Source organism: Rosa rugosa, chromosome 7, assembly GCF_958449725.1.
Source record: "Rosa rugosa chromosome 7, drRosRugo1.1, whole genome shotgun sequence".
In the NCBI taxonomy this organism is placed as follows: Eukaryota; Viridiplantae; Streptophyta; class Magnoliopsida; order Rosales; family Rosaceae; genus Rosa; species Rosa rugosa.
This window is the reverse complement of record NC_084826.1, coordinates 15,761,289-15,779,701: the sequence shown is the minus strand read 5'-3', so window position 1 is coordinate 15,779,701 and position 18,413 is coordinate 15,761,289. Positions and strand designations below refer to the sequence as shown.

General features: G+C 37.6%; 1 protein-coding gene across 1 annotated transcript; it reads left to right on the top strand.

Annotated features, from left to right (window-relative positions):
- Positions 1–25: 25 nt before the first annotated feature.
- LOC133721096 (tyrosine-protein phosphatase RLPH2-like) lies at positions 26–9,215 on the top strand. Its single transcript, XM_062147620.1, has 4 exons — positions 26–536; positions 1,408–1,475; positions 1,672–1,851; positions 8,769–9,215. Exons 1-4 carry the CDS (start codon positions 26–28, stop codon positions 8,937–8,939), a joined length of 930 nt encoding a protein of 309 aa, XP_062003604.1. The 3' UTR covers positions 8,940–9,215.
- The last annotated feature ends 9,198 nt before the right edge of the window (positions 9,216–18,413 follow it).

The window sequence follows — 18,413 nt, the reverse complement described above, 5'->3', positions numbered from 1 at the left end:
CACCCTTTACCGGAAAACCAAAACCATGTCGGACCCAAAACCCAGACTAGTCTGCTGCATCGGCGACGTCCACGGCTTCCACACCAAGCTCCAAAACCTCTGGTCCAATCTCGAATCCTCCATCCCCTCTTCAGACTTCGCCACCGCCCTCGTCATCTTCCTCGGCGACTACTGCGACCGCGGCCCAGACACCAACAAAGTCCTCGACTTCCTCATTTCCCTCCCCTCCAGATACCCACGTCAGAAACACGTCTTCATCGCCGGAAACCACGAGTTCGCCTTCGCCGGCTTCTTGAGAGTCCTGCCTCCGCCGCCGGACGGGTCCGAGTTCCGGGAGGGGTGGAAGGAGTTCGGGGACAATGAGGAGAGAGAAGGGTGGTTTAAGGGCGAGGGGTACGAGGGAATGCACTTGCAGGGGAGGAGATGGGCTGGAAGTATGAAGGGGTTTAATAAGGCTAAGGGGACTGAGTACCAGGGTTCCATTTATGATGCTGGGCCCACTTTTGAGTCCTATGGAGTGCCTCATGGCTCTGCCGGTATGATTTGGGAGGGAAATTGGTGATGGTTCAAAGTTTCAATTGTTGGTTCAATCTGCGATTTGGTGATGGAAATTGGTTGTTGGAATTTCAGCTACTTTCGGTTGCATTTTGCAAGTGACACTCTTGGTTTGTTGAGTCATTAATGTCTCATTGCGTTACTAAGTGTAGTATTCAGTAACTTTAATTGCTTGTGTAGTGTTAAATTTACATATCTTAAATCTTTCTGTAGTCATTAACGGTTTTTTCAGTGGAGTGGCAGTGAAACCATTTTGTCTGATGCATTTTGGGTTAATCCATGGCTATTTCATATGTCTCTTGATTGTATGACGGTTTTGAATTCAGATCAGTTGGATTTTCTGCTGTACACCTGTGAAAGTTTGAAACTTTGAATCTTGGTTTGCCGAATTGTGAATGTATCGTTGTGTACATTCAGTAGCGTTTGGCCGGTGCCAATAATTGGTTTATTCATGATTAAGCGTCTCGTTGTGTTACTTTGTATATAATTCAGTAACTTGAGTTCTTGCGTGGCATTGAATTTACACAATTTAAAACTTTCGGTGGCCATCAACTGTTTTTCAGTTGAGTGACTCTTGGTTCAATTTGGCAACGAAACCATTTTGTTTGATGCATTTTTGGGCAATCCATGGCTATTTCATTTGTCTCTGAATTGTATGATTTTCCGCTATACACCATTGCAAGTGATAAGTTTGAATCTTGGTTTGCCAAATTATGGATGTATCATTGTGCTATTCAGTACTTCTAACTAGTTGTCTAGCTATAGTTGGATTGGTTAGTGTGCTTTCTCAGTAAATCCACTGATATGATTTTGTTTTGTGACTTTCTGAAATGGAACAATTCTTATGGCCAGATCTGGTGAAGGCAGTTCCTGATGATCATAAAAAGTTTCTTGCCGATATGGTTTGGGTGCATGAAGAGGTCAGGCTTGTTTTACTTGCTCGCATCTAAATTTTTTACGACACTAAAGAGCATTTGATTAGAGTCATTGTGTAAAATTGAGAGGAAAATTTAAATGGCTTCGCTTTCCCATTTTTTGTGTGTTCTGAAGCAGAATGCAGTCATTGAGAACAAATGATGAAGCTTAGTGGGTCTTAATGATGTGCATTTTTTCCAGGATGATGTCTGTGTAGAGATTGAGGGTGAAACCAAACACTGTAAATTGATTGCTGTGCATGCCGGTTTGGAGAAAGATAAAGATGTCAAACAACAGTTGGAGTTTCTGAAAGCCAGGGATACTCGGGTACCTAAGATAGAGGCTCTTGCTGGCAGGAAAGATGTGTGGAATATACCAGAGGTGATGGTTCTATTACCATCATTTTCTTAGTTTGGTTCTATTACTTCTATACCTCTTTTTATCAGCAGACAAGCGTGCATTTTCTTATAGCTGGTAGATTGCCAGCAGCATGCGCTTGTTTTACGTCGTTGGCAATCAACCGCGTGTAAGAGAATGCATACTCAAATGTGCAATGCCTATAATCGGAAAAGCCCCTTGATATCGCTAATCCTCTTTAGTGAAACTTTCCCTATATAGGGGCCCAAGATAATCCATGAATTTCAATATTTATTCTTGATAAAAAATTTCAGTTGTCTGGATTAACTGAGATTTGTTATATATCCTCATACTATTGGAATCACTACTAGCAAAACAACAATTACCCACAAATTAAAATCTGTGGGTAATAAGACTTTCTCACACGGATTTCAGTGTGTGATAGCTTTTACCCACGGTACACGCACAGATTGAGTTACCGTGTGGTTTGGAGGGGGGTTGTCCGTGTGAAAAGGTTAGGTGGGCCCCACTATAATTCCATAAATATAAATTACCGGAATGGAACGCAATCCGTGTGAACAACTCTATTTCACACGGATTTCTGTACCAAATATGTAAACTCAATTTCACACTGATATCTGTGTGAAATACAATTCATACTGATTACTGTGTCAAAACTTATAACCTTATTGACACGGATTTCCGTGTGAAATCCATATACTCTTATCTCACACTGATTTCAGTGTGTAATAGTGACGGCATTTAAAAAAAATATATTTCTGCTAATTAATTTGCAACCTGAACATAATAATACTTTTATTTCTTTACAATAAACATACTTCAAACATTTACAATGAAGTGTTTTACATTAAAGAAGTAAAGAAATTGTAAAAGATTTTGCATCCTCTTCAATAAAACCATGAGATTCAATGAGATAATGGAAACTTGGATTATAGGCTGCAACCATACCCATGCCTAACCCAGCTCTTCTCTTCAACCAAGGGCCTCCATATCTCAATATATGTAACACACTTTTACTTCTGATTCTCCAACGCTTTGCAATTGGTCCCATGGATTCAACCTCCTTTTGTTGACAAGCTACAGCAAATGGAAAGCTAAGATACGCTCCAAAGAATCAAGCTACATTTTACGCATTTCAAGAGTCATGAAATCCCTAAATTACAATAGTCAAGAAATAATTTCAATGGTTAAGAGCAGAGCAACTAAAACTGATTTGAGCAAAACCCCAGACCACATTCAATGCCAAGCTGATCAGCCACAAACAATCAAGAAATCCGTAATTTCAAGAATCCATATATCCCTATATTTCGATACTTCAAACCAGAAATTAAAGCCATATCACAAAAAAACTCACACCAAAGTGTAAAATTCACATATGCATGCCTATTACCTAATGAATTAATACGAACATATACACCAAGAATGTAAAATCACAAACACTTGGTAACAAACAATATACCTTCTGTTTTAAAGAAACTCTGTCCAAAGATATAATGCTTGTCAGGACGGTATAAAATATGAAAATGTCATAGGGAAATATTTCGTAAGTGGTGAAGGTAGAAATGGAATCCAGGAACAAATCGGCTGCCTTCTTAAAATTTCGAGTGGACATGGAGTACAAGCCTTCATATACCTTCAAGCGATTCTTCCTTTCCCAATCACCTCCCTCTTCAAATAAACTGTCAACATAACAGAATGGTTAAAAATAAACTCAAACTACAAAATTTGTGTATATGCAGAAATCATGTCGGTGCCGGCCAATTTCCTGGGTGGAGGAAGAGACGCCGGCACAGAGAAGAGGGAAGGATGGACTGGAGGGAGGCGGTGCTTGACGCTGGAGGCGAGCAATGGAGTGGAGGGAGGCGGTGCTTGACAGTGGAAGTGAGCAGCGTCGGCATGTCGATTGTTGCCGGAAGTCAAGGAGGCTGCTTTAAACTCGTCGAAGGTCGGTGAGGTCCGTGATGGTGGAGGTGAGTCACGGTGGTGACCGGAAATGGGTGTCGGAGGAGAGAGAAAACAGATCTTGAGGCTTTCTGTTTTTCTTGGTTTGCAGGTGAGGGAGAGATGAGAGAGGGAGAAAGTTTAATCGGCTAAGAAAAACCGAAAAGGGTCAGAGAGAGAGAGAGAGAGCGTGTGAGACTAAAAGTCTAAAACTACTAGGGGAGGGAAATTGAATTTGTTCCAAAAAAGTGAGCGGGAAAAAATTTACCACGAAAATCCGTGTGAAATACATATATATTTACCACTGATATCCGTGTGTATTTATCTCGGTAGGGGAGTGCTATATACACACTCACTTGAGTGTGTGTGAGCCACACTCAGACAAGTGTCAACTTCTCATGGCTTTCCACTATTTAATTACACAATAATAATTAATGCAACTTTGAATTTATTTTTTTCCATCTCTACCCCTGTTTTGGAAAACATATATACAGACCTTCTTCTTTCTACTTTCCTTTTCCGTCACAAGCCAATTAAAGCTTCAATTTTCCCGCGCCTGAGGGCTTAATTAATTACCTCAAAGTAAACTTTTAGATCCCTGATTTAGAAAGAAAAAAGAACAAGCTTCTTAGATGCAATTTCCAGCTATATTAGTTACTTCTGTGGCTTGCCTTTTACATTGAGGTAAGATTCTTAATTAATTTATGTGATTTTTGTGTCAGTAGTTGGTACTGATATATACTCATGATGGTCCTTAATTAAATCGGTACTCTATTGTGAGGTAATTCTTACTCTTATATACCTGATTTCCTTTTTTATTTGACATGATTGTAGGAAATCAGTTAATTGACCTGCTATCATTTATAGTCCAATTAGCCTTGATGGTTATTCTCAGGCAGTGAAAATTGGTTAAATAGTAGATTTTTTTCTGATGTAATTTTGCAAAACATTAATGGAAATAAAGATCTTATTTTACTGTTCTTATTTTTTGTTGATCTTAATGGTTGAAGAAAAAAAGGATCTTATAATACCTTACCAACTAAGTTTGCTAAATGTTAGTACTTGAATAGCTGCTATTACTAATAAATGCAGCATCATTGTAGCCGAATAAGTCAAGAATGGAGAGGCTAGTTTGTTTGATTATATAGTGTTTTATAATGCTCGTAATAGGCTATTAAGTGGTACCCATTTTTTGTTATAAGCATTTTCACAATCACATGGGTTTTGATTAAAATGGGTTCTAGCTATTCAGCGTTCTATCTAGAAATAGATAGTGGAGGCAAAGTAAAAAATGGAGGGAGAAATATAGTTGGGGGTAGAGATGGAAAAAAATAAATTCAAAGTAGCATTAATTATTATTGTGTAATTAAATAGTAGAAAGCCATGAGAAGTTGACACTTGTCTGAGTGTGGCTTATACACACTCAAGTGAGTGTGTATATAGCACTCCCCATCTCGGTAATATATAACTGTCATGTTAATTATTGTTTACACGGAATTCTGTCTCTATTCTATTTTTTCACACGGAATTTAGTAGCTAATTGGTCTATTCACACATATATCTGTGTCTACATTTTTCACTGATATTCGTGTGTTGCTCATTTCACAGAGAATTCTGTACTAAAAACTTATTGTAACGGAATTCTGTAGCTAATAGAGTTTTTCACACAGAATTCTGTAGCTAATGATTCTTTTCACACGGATTTCCGTGTTAACATTTCACACAGATATTCGTGTGTTACTCATTTCACACAGATGTCTGTACCAAAAACCGGTCAACCCTTTAAACGCTTTTACTCCCTAAGGGGAGCCGACCCTTGAGGAGATAAAATTTCAGAAATTTTTACATTAGTTGATATAGCTTCTACGCATGAGAGCATGAGAGTTTACAGATCAAAAAAATAAGTTACGAGTGAGCGGTTATGAGCATATTAGTTTTATGTAGTATTTAAGGTTTATGGTTGACCTACTAGATCGAAACCCAAACGACGACGAAAATAGCTGAAATTTTGAACACAACCATTTATTCTTATCATGATAACATCCTACGGTCGATTTTGATAAAGTCTATTTCCTACGCATTGTTGCTTGTGGAAGGTATACTTTTCATTATAACTAATAAACTAGTTATACCACATTAGTAGACATATAAGAATTTTGTGCAATCCAAAAAATAAAAATTGATAAATTTGACATTACCCATATATTTATAGCGTACTAATAGGTATGGTGTAAAAAAATTAACTCAATCCGCCGTTCTTTCAATATCAAATAAAGTGGTTAACCTTATATACACCTATACTTCCCTAAGGGGAGTAAAACCATGAGGAGATAAACTTTTCAAAATTTTTATATTATTTGGTATACCTCATATTCATGAGAGTATGAGAGCTGACAGATCGAAAAAATAAGTTGCGAATGAGCGGTTATGAGCATATTAGTTTTATGTGGTATTTAGGGTTCAGGGTTGATCTAGTAGATCGAGACCTAAACGATAACAAAAATAGCTGAAATTTTGACCATAACTATTTATTCTAATCATGACAACATCCAACGGTCAATTTTGATAAAATATATTTCCTCCACATTGTTGCTCATGGAAGGTATACTTTTCTTTACAACTAATAAACTAGTTATACCACATTAGTAGACATATAAGAATTTTGTGCGAACCAAAAAATGAAAATTAATAAATTTGACATTACCCATTTATTTATAGTGTATTAATAGGTATTGAGTAAAAAAATTAACTCAATCCGCCGTTATTTCAATATCAAATAAGTGGTCAACCTTATATACACCTATACTTTTTCTGTTTTTCACACGGAATTTTGTAGCTACTTGTTTTTTTTCACACGGATATCCGTGTGAAAAGGTTTTAGTTTTTACACAGACATCTGTTACTGTTGTTTATTCACACGGATTTCTGTGTGTAGTCTCCTTTTTCACACGGAATTCTGTAGCTAATTGTTATTTTCACACGGAAATCCGTGTGTATTACTCATTTCACACAGAAATTTGTATCAAATACTTATTGTAACAGAAATCTATCCCTCCGTAATTCACATAACAAACAAAATTAATGATTCCGAAATAAACTAATTTCTAATACGTACAGAAATCAGTGTGAATTGATCTCCACACAGATATCCGTGTAAAAATATTTTAGCGTTTACACAGACATCTGTTACTATGGTTTATTCACACGGATTTCCGTCGATATTGTTATTGTATAAATTACTGTGGGGCTCAATTATGTTCTTTTCACACAGATATCTGTATCAAATACTTATTGTAACCGAAATCCGTCCCTCCATAATTCACATAACATAAAAAATTAATGATTTCGAAATAAACTAATTTATAATACGTACAGAAATCAATGTGAATTGATTTTCACACAAATATCCGTGTGAAAATATTTTAGGGGGGTGTATTCAATTCAGATTTTAAAAGATTTTGTTTGAGTTTTTATAATCCATGGATTTACTTAATCCACGGATTGTTTAAATTCTATATGGACTCTGATTGATTCTAATATATTGATTTACTAGTATTTGTGTAGATTTTACAAGTCCTTATGATGTTTTTAATAGGTTAATTTTTTTTTCTTTCTTCTTCTTTAAAAGCAATGGATGTATGGATCCAACTAGAATACTATATCAGTGACAAAAAAGTAAGTGTGTGTGTGTGTGTGTATATATATATATTTATATGTATATGGCAATCTACCATTCTTTATGTTGTGTATTATATGAATAATAAAAGAAAACTAATCAACCAAAAACTAATGACATAATTTATTTCATATCTAATCTACAAAAGAAACATGTGTGTATGTAACGGCCTATTCTGGTTTTAGATGAATATATGTATATATATCGGCACCCGGCTTCGGGTTTGATTAAAAAAAAAAGAAACATGTGTGTATGTATCATCTTAACAATACCATTGAAAGTGAGCTTAATTAGCTAGAAGGATTAAGGCTTCCAGAGCTATAGTGATAAAAATAAAAAACTTATTAGATGAGAGCAGAGGCAGAGGCAGAGGCAGAGGAGGATAGTGGGAAGATAGGTCTAAGACAAAATGGATGAGTGTCACCTATTGAGAGCTGCGTCTTCTTCTTTCTTTTTTTTCTTTTTTTGGTGAAGAGGTTCTTCATTTTTTGAGTGAGAAAGAATCCATCAAAATCTCTTGGGAAGTGGTTGGATTGTTTTTGAGTTTTGATATGTATAAAAAACACTATAAAATCCTTTAAAATCCAACATTTAATGAAATCTTTAAAAATCCGTATACTTTTGAATATCTACAGATTTGAATGGATAATTTTAAATCTTAATTGAATACATCAAGATTTTAAAGGATTGTTTAAAATTTCAATTGAATACCCATAGACTTTCAAAATACAAAAAAATCTTGTAGACTCTTAAATGAATACACCCCCCTTAGAGCAACTCCAACAGCTTCCCCATATTTTAGTTTTTCTCTATTTTAGGGAAAAATGAGCCTCTTTTGCTCCAACAGATTCCCTATAACTTTCTCTATTTTAGGGAAAGTAAGGAGAGAGAAAACAAAATTCCCTAAATTTACAGCAATCTCTAAAATTTTAAGGAAGAATTTGGAGATTTTAGAGATCGCTGTAAACTAGGGAATCTGTTGGAGTTGAAGAAGAAAAATTGCTTAAAGCTTTGACTTTTGCTTCCCTATAATACAAAAATTATAGAGAAGCTGTTGGAGTTGCTCTTAGTTTTTACACAGATATCTATGACTGTTGTTTATGCACACAGATTTCCGTTGATATTGTTATTGTATAAATTATTGTGGGCCCGATTATGCTCATTTCACACGGATTTCTGTTAATATTTCTATTTCACACGGATATCTGTGGCTTTTAACTACAGTAAATCCGTGTGTTGTTATTTTGCTAGTAGTGAATGTTACTGAAATCTAGACGTTTGCTGGTGTTTTGGTATCTTATAGGAACTGAAAAAGACTCCAACTGTTATTGTAAGTGGACATCATGGGAAACTTCATATTGAAGGCTTAAGGCTGATTATTGATGAAGGTGGTGGTATGGCAAAGAACCCGGTGGCTGCAATTTTACTCCCCTCTATGAGGATAGTCCGTGATACAGACGTTTTGGCAAACTAGTTTCAAGTCTGGGGTACATGCTGCACTGTCATACACTCACTCAGTCACTCATAATAAAGCATCCGTTTGCTAGCATAATTTGGCAAAGCATGCATGTAGGTTATAATCCCCGCATGGAATATGTTCCTCATGGGCTAGTAGAGTTGAAAAGTTGTTCCGCTACATCTTTGAATAATGATATGGAAGTGTCGATGTAGTTTTGTTTTGTTGTTGCTGAAGGAACAAGATTCTTTTCTAGAAAAACAGGATCTGAGCATCGGGAATATTTCAACCTTCCTTCCCAGTTGCTACTCTTCCCTCTCCATTTTCATTTATTATTTGCCTGAGCTAATTGAGTACCAAATCAGAGAAACTGTCACTCTTATCTTCAGTGTTTGCATCAGACAACTGACATTTTAAGCTACCAGATTTACTCTCATGAGCAAGGATTATACCGGTGTTCACTGGTACGGTAGCACCTCTCTTTTGTGATTTTGTAGCTCCAAAAGGAATGAAATTTCCCTAAAGAGGAGTACTTAATGTTGTGATCTCAAGGTTATATATATATATATATATATATATATATATATATATATATGAGTGTAACGTAGACACATACCCCCACCAACCGTTTACTTCTGTAGATTACGTACTATAACAGATTAACAGTATTGTAAAGTTTCTCTTTCCGGAAGAAAATATGGTTCAAAATGATAAGAAATGCTTTTATCCTCTCTCAGTTTGTCATCCGGAAGTTCTTATGATGATAACCTTATTGAGCAGTGAAGATAACTTTAACCATCTTTTCTCATCAGCCACAAGGCTTTTGTAGTAGAGTAATGAACAATAACACACACGATGGGCAGGCGCGTTCGGCTGAAATGCAGGGACCGTTTAAACACTGTTGTTTTACCGTTTGAAAACTGCAACAATTTTACGAAGTCTGAAGGTTCACTTCAGAATCCATCGCTACGTACCATATGGAATCATGGAAGTACATTCGAGTGTCATTCTGCCACCTCAATATATTATTTGATCGAGATAGAATGCCTCTGATGAAGGCATATTCCTTCATGACTTGTGTTTGATTATGAGGATCATTCTATTCACTTACATGCGTATGAGAATTGGGACGACCAGAGAGTGAGACTCACAGTATTAGTATTACATGTGCGTGTGGTTACTATTGCAAAGATATTTATGAGAATCCAGTCCACTAGGACATTACTACATTAGATACAGTGACACATACAGTACATTTATAGTTGGGTGAAACTGGAAAAACCAAGTGTGAGTCATGAGTTCGACGGTGGAGAGATATGGGGTGAAAGAAACAAAAGCTATAAATTACTGGAAATTTGTCCTCAGTTGATAAAAAAAGAGTAATGGCGTACTGATATTTGACAACACTAGCTGAATAATGAAGGATCATGACTGCGAAGAAAAAGGTGTTTGATGAGCAAGCAGGTTGTGTGAGACCAAAATTATGGTAAGATGGTGGCAAGGACTTGGATGTTGGGGCATGAAAATGAGAGGTATGTTGTAAAACTAACATAGAAAGTGTTTCAGAAAATGGAGAGAGCTTTGCTTCTAAGAACTTGAGAGAGAGAGAGTTTAGATGCAGATAATAAGTGTAGTATTTTCTGTTTTTCTCTTCATAACATGGATGAGAAATGGACTACATATAGTGGAAGATAGGGAACATGTAGCCTAAAGTCCTCCATAAAACAAGGATTCCTAAAGTCATCCATAAAACATGGAAAGGGTAAGCCTATAACAACATAATGATTTACCCTATATCTATTTACATGATATAGCCATAATGATTTACAACACTCCCCCTTGGATATTTCATGTCAATAGTGTTGCATGGGTTGTGCGCTTCTAAGTTGTCTCATCAAAAACCTTACCAAGTAATAAAAACCCTGTGGGAAAAAAACAACCTTGGTCGAAGGAGAAAAAGAGCACAACGCGTATGAGTGTGGAGTAGTAATATCACAGCTTCGGAGATAAGTGGAGTCTTCTTATTAGCATCATAAGTAGGTAGTATGTCTACGAGAGGGATGCATTTAGATTTGCTACACCAAAACCTTGCCCGGTAAACCCAGTGGGAGAAACCCGTGGTCGAAGGGAAAAGATGAGCAAATGCATATATGTCAAATCAAAGCATCTTCAGGATGTAGTATAAGTGGGGTGACCATTCTAAAGATGTGCCTCGTTAAAACCTTGCCAGGTAACAAAACCCAGTGGGACAAAATAACCCTGGACGAAGGACGAAAAGAGTACACGATGGTCAAGTGTATATGCTTCGGGATACTCCCCCTGATTTCGACTCCCCCTGAAAATTACATGTTAGGTAATTCAGATAGTTTACGTAGACCAATACCTTGAACATGCTTCTGGAATGTAGACTTTGGTAGTGACTTGGTAAAGAGGTCTGCACGATTATCTTCAGATCGAATCTGCTTGACTTCAATCTTCTGATGCTCCTGTTGTTGCTGATTGAAGAAGAACTTCGGTGCAATATGTTTGGTGTTGTCTCCTTTGATGAAACCCGTCTTCATCTGCTCTATGTAAGCAGCATTATCCTCGTAGATAATGGTTGGTTCATCAGTGGTGGAATGCAGTCCACATGTGCTTCGAACATGCTTTGTAACGGCTCTTAGCCATGTACATTCACATACTGCTTCTTGAAGAGCTAGTATCTCAGCATGATTCGAAGAGGTAGCAACAAGTGTCTATTTCGTAGACCTCCAAGAAATTGCAGTATTCCCAATGGTAAAGACATAACCAGTTTGGGAACGTGCCTTGTGCGGGTCTGATAGATAGTCTATATCAGCATATCCAACAAGGCGAGCATCATTCTGAGGATCAAGGGGGTTTGATCCATTCCTTGATGCGTAGGGATAGAATAAGCCCATATCCGTTGTATCTCTAAGGTAGCGGAAAAATGTCTTTCATGCCATTCCAGTGGCGGCGTGTTGGCGCAGAGCTATATCTAGCTAACAAGTTCACATCGAATGAGATGTCCTATCTAGGGCATTGAGCCAAGTACAATAATGCGCCTATTGCACTTAGATATGAGACTTCTGGTACCAATATCTCTTCGTTATCATCTGCAGGACGATACGGTTCTCTCTAGACTTCAGACGACCATGGGTGTGCTTGCTTTTATCCTCATTAAAGCATCTTAACATCTTCTGGATGTAATTTGGTTGATGGACCAAAATTTCATCTGCACTGTGCTCGGGCTCCAGGTCGAGACAATAATTTGTTCTCCCAAGGCCTTTCATCTCAAATTCCAACTTCAGGTGCTTTGCGGTTTCCTTGATCTCTTCAGGAGTATCGATCAAATTCATGTCATTGACATAGACCGCCACAATTCTAAACTAGGAACTTGTTTCCTTAATAAACACGCATGGGCATAGTTTATTATTCACATATCCCATCCTGATTAAATATTCACTTAGACGGTTATACCACCTCCGTCTGGATTGTTTCAATCCATAAAGTGAACGCCTCAAAACTAATGGAGAGCGTGTTCCGTGGTCTAGAACTATTTGCATCGGGTATATTAAGTTCTTCAGGAACTTTCAGGTATATTTCTGTATTATGATCCCCCTAGAGATAAGTTATGACCACATTCATAAGCTGCATATTCAGTTTTTCGGAAACTACCAAATTGATAAGGTAGTGGAACGTTATGACGTTCATTACGGGAGAATACGCGTCCTCGTAATCAATCACAGGGCGTTGAGAAAATTCTTGCGCCACTAGACGAGCTTTGTGTATCACAATCTCATTTTTCTCATTACGCTTCCTTATAAATACCCATTTAAATTCTACAGGTTTAACATGGGGAGGTGTAGGAACAACAGGTCCAAAACACCTTTCTCTTTGTCAAGGAATCTAATTTGACCTGGATTGCTTCTTTCCATTTTGGCCAGTCGTCTCTACGTTGACATTATCAACGGAGCGAGGTTCGATGTCATCGCTAGTTATAATTTCGGTAGCTACCGCGAATACAAATATATCATCGATGATAATCTCATTTCGATTCCAAATCTCACTTAAGCATGCATAATTTATCGAGATTTCTCTATTCTCGAGAGTGGGTTCAAACGTTGGAGCGTCCCCCAACGTTGTCTCTTCTAGGACGGACCCATAATCTGGAATTATCTCGTGAGATGGATCAGCTGAGATCGCGATGTCTAGTGGATTCGTTTGTGCCGGTTTTACCCTCTTCCGGGGATAAGAATCCTTCGAACCTAGTGGTCTACCTAGCTTCTGGGCAGGGATATGTGACTGGTTAGCCGCCATGGTCGTACCTCGTCCATCTGGGACGACGCGTCCTACAGGGACATCTATCCTTGCAGGCACATTTGCAGTAGGTATATGTGATCTCGTCACTTTAGCTAGATCAGAGAAAGCGTCTGGCATATTTTGGGCTACACTCTGTAGATCTAGAATTCTCCGCACTTCATTATCACATTGTGCGGTTCGGGGATCAAGATGAGACATAGTGGGGACTTTCCACGTCAATTCACGTCGTTCATCAGGAACGGTAACGTTCTTATCTCCCCCTAACGGCGGGAAGACTGTCTCATCAAAGTAACAATCCGCAAATCTAGCGGTAAAGAGATCGCCTGTCAAGGGCTCTAAAAAGCGTATAATGGATGGGGATTCATAACCGACATATATGCCCATCCTTCGTTGAGGACCCAATTTTGTACGTTGTGACGGCACAATTGGCACGCGGACTGCATACCCAAATGCGAGTAAGTGCGAAACATCAGGTTCGTACCCAGTTACCAACTGTAACGCGGAGTAAGGTTGGGTAGCAGTGGGCCTCAACGGGACCAACATAGCTGCATGCAAGATTGCATAGCCCCACGCAAAAACTAGAAGCTTGGTGCGCATTACCAAGATTCTATTTGCGAGACCATCTTGGGTGTGAACATAGGGAACTATATGTTCAGCATCAATCCCAAGGGATATGCAATAATCATCGAAAGACTTCAATGTAAACTCTCCGGTATTATCAAGTCTTATAGACTTTATGGGATAATCCGAGTGGTGAACCCTCAATTTCATGATCTGGGTGAGAGTTTAGCAAAAGCAGCGTTTTCTTGTGGACAATAGTGTAACATGTGATCACTTTGTCGATACATCAACCAAAACCATTAATATTTAACTGGTCCACATGGTGGTTGGATATATATGTCCACAAATTTCCCTTGCATTCTGTGCAGAAAAATGGTGATGTATGTACTAGTCTTTGCATATGATGGTCTAGTATGGCATAGCGTGTCATTATATACAAGACCCTTATTCAGAAGGGGATGCACCTGCAATGAATTGAGGATACGGTGCATCATACTTTGACCTGGGTGTCCCAAACGGTCATGCCATAGCAAGTAGTTGCTTAAATTAGTTAGCTTCTAGCTAACAGATTCCAATTTCTCCAATGTACGCTTCTGGCCACACACTTTGGAGGTTATGCAAAGATATTACACTCATTTTTCTCAGTGGTTTCAGCGTGATAACCGTTGGTTCGAATATCCTTAATACTCAATAACGTTCTTCTGGAACGTGGAGATTATAAGGCCTCATTAATGGTAGGTTCAGTACCATTGGACAACATATAGTGGGTTTTGCCATAACCCTCTATCAGGTTGGATTGGCCTGATACGGTTGTCACAGAGGTATGAATAGACAATAAGTTTGAAAAATATCTCCGATCTGGGAATATGGTGTGCGTAATAGCACTTTTAACCAGACAACAAACTTCCCCACAGAATATGCCTATTCATTTATTTAATTCAATGGATCACATGCATGAATAAGTTTATTGAATTAAATATATTCGAACATAACCACATTTCTATAATCCAAAATAATTGAAAACATAAATCACCAAAATCCGAAGATGTTTCATTCATTAAGATGAAATAGATATGGCACAAGGGGCCAATTATACCCATGTCTTCGAGTTCTAATCCTCGGTATGTTCAGTAACTGCCTGAAAATCCGTGATCTCTAGTGTGGAATCGATAGAAAATGACCCTTTAATAAAGTTGGTATTTCGAGTTCCGCGACCGGCGTAATACTCATCTACTGCTTAGGCTATCGCACAACAGGTGCGGGACCAGCAGTCAATTCCTCCACATTGATAACAAAGATCATGCTGATTCTGGTGGCAGCGGGCCGGACCAGTGTTCCTTTCAACTTGGGCTTGCTGAGTTATGGCATCATGGTTCCTACCACGTGGGCCTTGGCCACGTGGAGCCTGATTACATGGCCTCTTGGGCTTTGGCCAAGTGGCAGACGGTCATATGGGCTAATTTCGTTCTGCCAATCATGTCTTGCTTCAAGCAAGAAAATGGTCATTTGATGGTGAAAGTGCTCTTCTAGAGCGACCCAAAGAGTCTGTGTATCCTCTTCATCGGATACTCAACTTGGAGTGTTTTCTCCATATGTTTCCTTTGAAAATTATGGCACTCATATTAAAAGCCTCAATGACGACATTGTTAGCATTGATTGTTGATCTCATCTTCTTTGCAATCAGATGAATTTTCACATCTTGAGTTCACTTTAGATAGTTTCTTCTGGAAACCTCCAAAGCAACAAAGTCAAGTTTGTTGAGATTTGGCATTTCTTACAGGAAAGGAACAAATAATCTTAGTGCTTTGGGTAGTATCGTCCATAAGCAACTAATAGGAATTTCAGGTTCTATAACATGGTATGGAAAATCGGATTAAACATGTAAAATCTACTGGTTTTATCATGTGTGGTGAATTTATGAAGGAAACTTCAAGTTTCTTAAATGGCATTATCGAAACTACAGGTTCGATATGTGAATGAACTACTGGTTCATTTAGAACTTCTAGTTCATTAGGTACCTGCATTTTCTACACATATATTCTAGTGCGAAAATTTAGACAAGTAACACAATAATATTGAATTGAGCAAATTGAAATAATCTCACAAATTGGATAAATGGAAATCACAAATCAATTGAGATATTAATTGCATGCTAGTAAAATAACATATTAATTATCACACAATTATGTGAATAAATGCTTCTGGCAATTAATTACACATATTAAATATGGTGAATCTATTTACAATATCAAATCATTTTTCCTTTTATTTGATTCTGCTGGACCAAAGGAGTGGGCTTGATAGTGAAGCCTATCGGGCTTAGTCTGCGAGCTTGTGATCCGGCCTTTCATGCGTAATTCAAATGGTGTGTGAGGCCTGCTAGGCTGCTAGGTCCCGCAGAGGGAGAGTGGGCCTGCTGGGCTCAAGCTGGTCTGCCAAGGAATGAAAAGTTATTACTCAACCCTTTTGGTAACTCCAATTAAATACGACCAGGTAAGAGTATGAGGTTTGGGTGGAGCGAGGCTCTCTTAAGTACACAGCCTCATTGTATCTTGCCTAGACATCGCATCGAATTGGGTGCGCCTACTTGGAAAGATTCATAACCTTTCAATGTTATCGAAACTACGGGTTCGATACGTGTGAACTTCTGGTTCAATATTTATGTATGAACTTCTGGTTCAATATTTATGTGTGTGAACTTCCGGTTCGTTAAGTACCTGCATTCCGCACATATATATTCTAATGCAAAGAATTTAAGCGGGTAAAATATTTAAATTTAATATGAGCAGGTAACACCACAAAACATTATCATAATAAATAATGAAGGAAAGATGTATCATTATCACAAAGTCCAAACAAGTATATATAAATATTTGCCACAATATACATGAACTGAAGAAGTTGATAGCTAAATTAAAAGCTACTGATTTTCCTTTTTTCTCATTCAATTATGCCAATTATAGTGCAAGAGAAATAAGTGTCTCTCATAGAGGATTAGGTTAAACTAGATGCTTCAACAAAAGTCATAAATCATGACTGCAGTTCTTACTGAACAACAGTCGAAAGACGAACTGAAACACTAAGCAAAACTACCCAGAAAAATATGAAAATTTACAGAGATGCAGTAAACACACAGGGGTTCCAGCATACAAAATTTGGTGAGTTTTGGAGTTGATTTACTATTTCAAATAAATACTGGAACACAGAGAACAGAAGGTAAAATGAAACAGCAAAATCGGTTTTTGTTTGGAAAAACCTACTTGGTTGTAGAGCTGGTAGAGTGAAGTTGATTGAATGATGAACTGCCTCTTCTCTGCAACCCAAGAGTTATTCACCTCTCCTCTTGTCAATCTGCAATCCAAATCGTAGAGCTATTCGTGCTGATAACGTGTTGTAAAACTAACATAGAAAGTGTTTCAGAAAATGGAGAGAGCTTTGCTTCTAAGAACTTGAGAGAGAGAGAGTTTAGATGCAGATAATAAGTGTAGTATTTTCTGTTTTTCTCTTCATAACATGGATGAGAAATGGACTACATATAGTGGAAGATAGGGAACATGTAGCCTAAAGTCCTCCATAAAACAAGGACCCCTAAAGTCCTCCATAAAACAAGGATTCCTAAAGTCATCCATAAAACATGGAAAGGGTAAGCCTATAACAACATAATGATTTACCCTATATCTATTTACATGATATAGCCATAATGATTTACAACAAGGTAGATAATTAGTCCTATTTAGGGGGGAGAAATGCATTAATGCCCTGCCATGCTATGTCTTGATTTACCTTTTTTATGTTTTTGTTTTTGTTTTTTTTAAGACGGGCAAGGGCTCCCGTTAGGCTGGAGTAGTAGTCCTCTGACCCATAATATTATTACTACTTAAGTTTGGAGAGTACAACGAGGGGGACATGGAGCCTAAACCTCGTGTAGCAATACAACCATCCTCAATAAAAACATCCTGAATAATATCCATCCAATATTCATCTAACAAAGATGATTCAGTAAGGTGTGCAAGCTTATTTGCAACACCATTTACTTCACAAAAGATATGTCAAAGAAAAACAAAATAGAAAGCCCCCATGTAATGACGACAATAATTAATTATAGAACTAATCTCAAATAAATCTGCCTCTTCTCTTGCCAGGGTATTCATCAACGTCTTGATTTACCTTCTAAAAATGAGTTGATTGCTTTCTTTATGTTTTATGTGAGGTCTAAAGATTCCATACGCAACTATCATTCTTCGAATTCTAGTTAAATTTTGCCAAGTTAAAATTCTAGTTAAGAATTATATGCAACAAATTGAAGAGTTAAATAAGAATATCAATAATGGAGGCAAAAAATACTAGAATAAGAAGAAGACTCGTTGTGTTAAAATATGACATTTTACGAAAAATACTAAAATAAAGAGAATACTCATTAGAACCTCTGAAGTGTGGTTATCTTACGTAAAACTAGTACAATAAACACTTAACGGGGAGTTAAATTTTAGGACACCGGAATGTAGAATATAAATCATGAGGAACCGGAGCCGGTGGTTAGAGTCCAAAATTCTTCCAATCAAATTGTCTTGTAGTTTTATTAAAAAATAAATAAATAAATAAAAGAAGTTC